The 8,370-nt window shown below is 36.3% G+C and overlaps 1 protein-coding gene across 2 annotated transcripts; it reads right to left on the reverse strand.

Moving 5' to 3' along the window:
• Nucleotides 1-1,053: 1,053 nt before the first annotated feature.
• Nucleotides 1,054-7,990, reverse strand: LOC117705911 (olfactory receptor 11H7-like). 2 transcript variants are annotated; one of them, XM_076931084.1, is made up of 3 exons: nucleotides 7,717-7,990; nucleotides 6,092-6,128; nucleotides 1,054-4,905 (listed from the first exon to the last, which is right to left on the reverse strand). In XM_076931084.1, exon 3 carries the CDS (start codon nucleotides 4,893-4,895, stop codon nucleotides 3,954-3,956), a length of 942 nt encoding a protein of 313 aa, XP_076787199.1. In that variant the 5' UTR covers nucleotides 4,896-4,905; nucleotides 6,092-6,128; nucleotides 7,717-7,990; the 3' UTR covers nucleotides 1,054-3,953. The 2 variants fall into 2 exon arrangements, with proteins under 2 accessions (XP_076787199.1, XP_076787200.1); XM_076931085.1 differs by lacking the exon at nucleotides 6,092-6,128 and having other exon boundaries at nucleotides 7,717-7,989.
• Between the last annotated feature and the right edge of the window lie 380 nt (nucleotides 7,991-8,370).

The raw sequence follows: 8,370 nt of genomic DNA on the forward strand, positions 1-8,370 counted from the left end.
CAGCCAATGATGGGTTGATAAGAGCCTTGCCAACCTAAGACAGAAATGCATTGCTTTTGATAATGCATATTCCATGACAGGTAAGTAAGGCATTCTTGTCAGAACAACCTAAGACATGTGTAGTCTTGCTTATGAAATAAAAAAGGGAGAGATGTGGAGAGCTTTTGGGGCTGCCTTGTAGGAATTTGGCAGGAATTTGCCTTTGGGCTAGGACTCAGGAAGTTGGCTCAGATAAGAATATTTACATTTGGGTCAATACAAAGCTCAAGGTAAACTTAGCCAAGGAATGTGTGGCATTCCTTGGTCATACTGTTAAACTCCTAGAAACGATTACAGGATGTTGTTTATTGCTTTGTTTGTTCCTTGACCTAGAACTGGCCTTCTTATTTGTATGCACTTAAAATGATATAAAAGCAGACTGGGAAAAAAATAAACCCGATTCAGCCTCAGCACTGGCTGGACTCATGTTATAATGTTGTCTAAGTGTCTTTTTCTTTTCAATCCTTGCTCCCTCCCTTGAGACCAGGTTGACTGCCTAAGCTGGTTTGGTCACAGTATAGTCTCTCCAAAACCAACCAGTTCCATAGAAATGCTTCCCAACAAAATTATGTAGATGAACTCCAGGGAACAGAGGTTAAAAGAACACTCATAAACCCTCTCAAAGAATTCAAAGAGGTTAAAGAGCATGAGTGTATGTGCACACCCACCCACCCACCTCAACGAAATCAAGGAGAAAAAACTTGAGAATAGATGCCCAAATGATCCCCAAGGTAACACAAAAATAAGGCTGATGAAAATGATAAAGATAAACTAAGATTTGAGAATGAAATTCAGTCAGAAGATAAGGAATTGAAAGGGAATCAGTCTGAAATGAAGATGAAACTGAAAAACTCAGTAGCTTAATTAGAAAATTCAAAGGAAAGTCTTAAAAGAAGGATGAATGAAACAGAAGACTGGCTATCAAGTCATGAAGACAAAATAGAGGACCAAGAGCAAATAAGCAAGAAAAATGAGAAATTTACTAAAAAAATACAAGAGAGGAACCACAGAAAATATGGGACACCATGGAACCCAAAACTTTGAAGTATATGCATAGTGATGGAGTTGAAACCTAAGTCAATGGCCTAGAACAGAACTTCAACAATATAGAAGAAAACTTTTCTAAACTGAGGGAAGTTTACATACAAATACAGGAAACTTGAATTTTTGATTTTAGCTATTCTGATGGGTGTAAGATGAAATCTCAGAGTTGTTTTGATTTGCATTTCCCTGATGAATAAAGACACTGAACATTTCTTTTTGTTTGAACATTTCTTTAAGTGTTTCTCAGACATTACAAATTCCTTTTTTGAGTATTCTCTATTTATCTCCGTTTAAATAGAAAACTCAAGCTACAGCACATGCTAGCAAGGATATGAAACAAGGGAAACACTCCTTATTGCTGTTGGTATTTCAAACTTGTACAATTTGGCAGTTTTCCAGAAAACTGGTAATAATAGCTCTACCTCAAGACCCAACCATATCATTGCTGGGCATATATCCAAAATATGCACCATCATTTCATAGGGAAACTTGTTCAACTATGTTCATAGCAGTATATAAACAATATAAGTAATGATCACAACTTGGTTAGAAGATAATGTGATCAAGAAGCATATAAAGACTTGAACCAATATTTAAAACAAGAAAATATACATAAATGGCCAACATATATCTTCTCCCCCACCTTGCTCCATCCAAAAGCTCTACCCATGGTTAATTTCTTGGTTCTCATGAAAGCTTTTAATCACTTTGCTTACTGTTAACACACACTTTCCTTACCTAGAAATTAGAAAGCTCAGTATAATCTAGAACCAGAAATTTAATTTTTAGATCCAAATTGTAACTTGTTCTGATGATTGAATCTGGCTTAAGATTGACCTACTTTCTGTCTGACCTATACTCCTTTTCCCATACTTTATTATGCTGTCCCTGGTTATTCTAGGATGACGGTGGTAAGGAAGGCAAAAATGTTTACTAGGCTGGAATAGTGACGTAATCAGGTCTGGTTGCCTTATAAGTTTAGTAATGTCTGCACGTTAATTTTTTTTCTTAACACACAATGGTGTGCACACTCGAAAACATGCACACATACACATGCATGCACAGAAACACACATACACATGCATGTACAAATACATACAGACACCTTCCAACACCCACATACTTAGGTGGGTTCTTCAGACAGGAACAGTGCTTTCATAGTTAGCCACTACTTGCTTCTTTATCATTCTTCTCTGGTGACCTACTCTGCATAGACTCTTTTTGTAATTGCTTTACTTCTCCAAGTAATACTTCTGGGTAGAATCCCTTTCAAGATGGTCAAATGGGTTACTCTTCATGGAGTATAAATATGGGTGCTTTATATGTTGTGGAAATGTAGCTGATTGTTTCTTCCTTTGCTCTAAGAGTCAGTCACTCCCCTCCTTACTCCCAGTTTGTTAACCACAGACCATACAGTCATTTCTCAAACTATGGAGAACAATGTTGAACCATACGAATGATTGTTCATTCACATCTGAGACCAGAAGGCAGTCTCATTCAAATCACTACAGTGGTTCTTTGGATGGACTCTTCTTTCATTAGGGAAATCACACATTCAACATCTTTCACTAAAGGTAATCTTATTTATGGTTTCAGTCTAATTCTGAGTTCCTCTTATCTGCTGTTGGTTAGGATGACGAACTAATACATGTGAAGTTATATTCACAGTATATTAATGAGTCTATGAATGATGCTTGTTTAAGTTAAGGTTACTGTTGCTGCTGAAATATCATGACCAGAAGCAATTTGGGGAAGAATGAGATTATTTGGCTTACACTTCCACATCATAGTTCATCATTGGAGGAAGTAAGGGCAGGAACTCAAATTAGGCAGAAACCTGGAGGCAGGAGCTGATACAGAGGCCATGGAGGGGTGCTGCTTATTGGCTTGCTCATCACAACTTGCTCAGCTTGCTTTCTTACAGAACCCAGAACCACCAGCCCAGGGCTAGCACCACCCACAGTGGGCTGGACTCTCTCCCATCAATCACTAATTATGAAAATGTCCTATAGCTGGATCTTATAGAAGCAATTTCTCAATTGAGGTTCCCTCCTTTCAGATGATTCTAGTTTGTGTCAAGTTGACATAAAACTACCTAGTTCAAATGACCCATTGTCAATTGGACAACAAACATATCACTGTTAAGTCATACCCTCTCCTTTCTTATTCATCCACAAAATCACAATTAACATGAACATCACAATATAAAACATTTTACAAACTTTAAACGCTCCACAGTCTCTCCAAAATTGAAACACTTTAAAATTCAGGCTCTTTAAAAATCCAAAGTCTCTTTTAAAACCTAAAAATTAAAAAAAAAAATAGCTTCTCAATTTTCTGTTTCTGAAAAATAAAAAAATAAGTTAATACTTTCTTACTTCAAGGAAGGAAAACCCTGGCACAGTCACAATCTGAAGAGAGCAAAACCAAACTCTGAAAGTGTAAATAACTCAGTATCTAATATCTGGGATTCACTCACAATCTTCTGAGCTCCCCCAAAGTGTTTGAGTCACCTCTCTGATTCTACCCTTTGGAGCATACATTGATTAACATCTAGACTCAGAATGGTGTCATCCATAGCTGGTGAGCTATCTTTTCATCTTAAACATTTTTTTTGTTGTTCTTTTGAGACAGGGTTTCACTATTTATCCCTGTCTGATATTAAACTCACATAGATGTATATACTTTTGTTTTCAACCACTGAGATTAAAGGTACAAACCAGTATGCTCTTCCTAGATTAAAAAAACCCCCAAGATTCATTATTATTTTTATGCATATATGTGTTTGTCTTTGTGAGTATATGTCACATCTTTGAAGGTGCTCTTGAAAGTAAAGAGTGTTCCATAGTTGGGTAATAAAGCCCTATTTATTAGTTTTGCATAATCCTCTTCCCAAAGAAAACATTATAAAGGGCATATTTCATGTCCTTGTTACGCAGACTATAGATAAAAGGATTTAAAGCTGGTGTCACCACAGAGTATATCAGTGTGATAATTTTATGCATAGCAACAGAGTTGCTAGACTTGGGAGTCACATACATCACCATTATTGTTCCATAGAACAGAGACACAACCAGCAGGTGGGATCCACAGGTTGAGAAGGCCTTTTGTCGTCCATCTGAAGAAGGAACCTGAAGGACAGCTCTGAGCACCAGGGTATAGGATCCAAGGATGTACAAACTGGTGAGGACAATGAAAAGAGTACTTATAGAATAGAATACATGCTGTATTATGGGTGTAGGGGTACAGGAGAGGACCATTAGTGGGTCCACATCACAGAGAAAATGATCAATGATATTGGGACCACAAAAAGACAATTGGGAAATGAAGGAAATGGGAATCAAATGTCCAGAGAAACCAATGATCCAACAGAGGGACACCAGAATACTGCAGAATTGCCTAGTCATGATGGAAGGATAGTGCAGAGGGTGGCAGATGGCTAGGTATCGATCATAAGCCATGGCACAGAGAAAGAAACATTCAGTTGTGCCCAGGGAGAAGAAGAAGTAGAACTGAGTAAAGCATCCAGAGAAGGACATCGTCTTAGTTTCAGAAAGAAAGTGAACCAGCATGTTGGGAACTGTGCAGGTGACATACCAGATTTCTAGGAAGGAGAAGTTGGCTAGGAACATATACATAGGGGTGTGAAGTTGTTGGTTCCACCTCACTGCACAAATGATGGCCATATTCCCAGTCAAAGTTATCATGTAGACCAGCAGAATCAGTGAGAAAAGTGTGATTTGAATCTTCCAGGGACCAGGGAAGCCCAGTAAGACAAAATATGTCACTCTGGATTCCTCTGATGTATTCATGATCACCAGGCTGTGGGGAGAAGATGGATAATAATGATACACTTTATTGATGAAATATCTTGAAGCTTTTCTTTGGACCAAGAGATTGACCCATGCAGGCAAATGCACTGAATACTTTAAAATAAGCCTTGAAAAAATCTTATCCTATTTCTGAGTATTTCCCTTTGGCTTTGTTTCTAAAAAATGAATTCTAAGTTTTGTGAGTGTTCTTTGGCAGTAGAGAAACAACAATTAAATTTTGTTTTTGTTATTCTAGTGATATACCACTCTGTTAGCATAAGGGCCAGAGTTTGATCCTCAGCACCAGAAAAACAGTTACAAATAATTAAAATAAAAATATTAAAATAAGGGCAAAAATGTTTTTTGATTGTTTTTTGTTTTCCTGGCTTGGTTTTCAGTGAAAGTTGTTCAGACACAACCAAAGTGATCACCTCCAAATGTGAAGACATACATGACATTACTTTTAATAGAGTTTGTACAAATTTCAATGATGTATAATTTGACATTAATTTAGATTGTTTTTGGAGCTGTTTTTGTTAAGAGAATTTATTTTTTACTATATTAAGTACTAACAGAGAAGATAGTCAGTAATCATAAATAATTTTATATAGTTTTTTCCTATTTTAAGATACTTGTATTATAATCTCATTCATAATTTTATAAGTCATCTTTATTTTTAGTGATAAAAGCCACTATTATTTACTATGCTTAATTTCCCATTGATAATTTATCATGTTTTTATTCATTTAAAATTGTATGAGAGTGTATGGGATTATTTATGAGATTTTTTTTTCCCAAAAGCACTTATCAATTTCAGCATTTCCCTTAAGGTTCATTATTCAGGTCCTATCTTAGTTCATTTAAATATGTCCAATATGTTAAAAAAAACAGGGCACAATAATGAAAATATGTTTTCTAAATTTAATTTACTCACATTCCAAAATTTATCTCCCTTTTTTGCACAACACAACAATCAAAGATATATTTGTTTTCTTTATAGGAACATGTTAATTTTACACAAAAAGAAGTTTTATTATGACTCTGTCTCATGCAGGTAATATACTTCTATGGCTCTCACTCTCCCTTCTCAACTCATTCTCCCTCCAAATCCTCTTGGTTTTCTTCTTCTTATGTTATAATTTCCAAGAAAAAATAATTTTAAGCATCACCCTAGGATGTAGGTGAAAAGTACTTACCTAGCATGTGTGAGGCACTGGATTTCATTAACCTATTCTGTAAAAATAAAGTAAAGCAAAAAACTGAAATAAGAACAAATGAAAGAGAAAAGGAATCAAAGCACAGAGAAAGAGCCCGATGACAGCCTCAGTGTATAAACAGAATCCTTTAAAAATCCTTCTTAATGATAAGGTTTTATTATGGCTAGTATTGGCTGACCTGAAACTTGCTATGTAGCCTCCTATTTTGAACCTCAACATTTTGAACCCTCCATCTTCTGGTCTTAACCTTCTGAGTGATTGATAAAGTCATGAGCACTATGCCTGGTGAACAAAATCATCTTAACTTTTTCATGAGTAAGAACACTTTGCAATTTTAGTAAAAATTGTGTGTATATATATATACATATATATATATATATAATTTACAGTAATCACTGAACATAACAAAATTGAATAAGACTATTGCTGAGATGCTATTCAATGAGACAAATATACTTGTGGTGGTGTAGCTTTCACAGGAACAACAATTTAGCAATAGCCCAAGTGAATGATCTCAACTGAACAACATAACTTCTGCACTGTTAGACAAGAATCTATGAAGAGAAGAAACGTAAGAATGAAGAGATCTTAAGTGTTTGAAACTAAGATTATTATTAAGAATTATACCAACCCATATTGATTCTCATTTTGGTAAGACATCAAGAAATACTGACACTACACATTCTGTACTTTTCCACATAAGAAACCCCTCTTCAATAGAGTGCTGAGAAGTCCTTTCACCTGGAATGAAGCAGCAGCAGCAGCAGCAGCAGCAGCAGCAGCAGCAGCAGCAGCAGCAGCAGCAGCAGCAATAGCAGCAGCAGCAGCAGCAGCAGCAATGACTCTGAACCCAGGTCACAGATTTTGATGCCAAATCAAAATATGAAACTCTGAGCTACATGCATATCAGCTATGGATTACATTTGTTGACATTAAAGACAACAGAGCAACATGTGCAGATAAAATGTTAGTCATGGCAGATGAAACTTCACAGATAACTGCCAATGTTAATGCAAAAGGGTCTCCCTTACATGGCTACCATTAAGTTCTACATGAATTTTCAATCTCATCAACACTGATTTCATCTTACCATACAACCACCCTCTCTTCCTTCTCCTTATTCCCCTTTTCTTCCTCTTTGCTTCTCCTCTCAAAGAGAAGGTGTCTATCTCTAAGACCCCTCTATAGCTCATGCTGTCCTCAAACTCAAGAACCCTTGGCTCCCCTCCCAGGGCTATGGTTACAAGCATGCACCCCATTCCCAGATCCTTTCTTAATGAGCCATGGGATGGATGAAGAGAGAACTGAGAATGAAAAACAGTAACACCCAGTACTGATTCCTATTGGTTTCCATTTCAGTGGAAAGAGCTATCCCCTCACTATTCTGCATACATATCATAAAAGGCCCATCCTCTCTGATGCCTTAGCCACATTGAAAGGGGAGACATGAATGATTTGTTACTGTTCTAACACTGTCTTTAGAGTAGGCAAATTCTTCAATGACCTAAATATTCCAAATAATTTTTTTCTTTTGGTTTTGAGCAGAAAGACAAACTAGCATTTGTTGACAGCCTTTTGAGCCCTTCATTACTACATAGACCCACCTGTCATGCAGGACAACACTAATGCCTGCCAGACACTAGTTATCCTTGAGTCAGAATAAGGCCACAATGATTCTCTCCTTTCGTGGGTCAAACATAGATGCTGTGCATAAGCATTTCATACATTACTAATTCTGCTTCTTTTGCTCTACATGGCTGTAGTGTTCTGTTTCTCACTGTGTAAAGATTGTGTGTTGCTCCCAATTTATATCTTATGTTGCCCACTCTTACAACTTCTCAGCTCGCTGTACAAATGAACCTATTATTTTCCATGTTGTCCTTGAGGACCTGTTTGCTTCTTGTCATGGAGTTTCATTAATGATCTTGATAAATTGCTCTACAGGGATTATTAAAGATAATGTGCACATTCCCATGGCCTCTTTAAGTTTGTGTAGCTCTAATAGGGCATGTAATTTTGTCTTATGAGATATATAGAGTGTTCAATTAAATCCCATTTCTTTTTAAACATTTCTTTATTATATTATATTTTAAAAATTATATTTTAGTTTTAAAGATTATAATTATATCATCTTTCTCTTCCCTATCCTCACTTCAAACCTTTCCATATATTCCTTCTTGCTCTTTTTCAAATTTGTTGCTTCATTTTTCATTAATTGTTGTTATACAGGTGCACACATTACTCAGTATGTAAATGCA

The sequence above is a fragment of the Arvicanthis niloticus genome, chromosome 3 (genome assembly GCF_011762505.2).
Source record: "Arvicanthis niloticus isolate mArvNil1 chromosome 3, mArvNil1.pat.X, whole genome shotgun sequence".
Lineage (NCBI taxonomy): Eukaryota > Metazoa > Chordata > Mammalia > Rodentia > Muridae > Arvicanthis > Arvicanthis niloticus.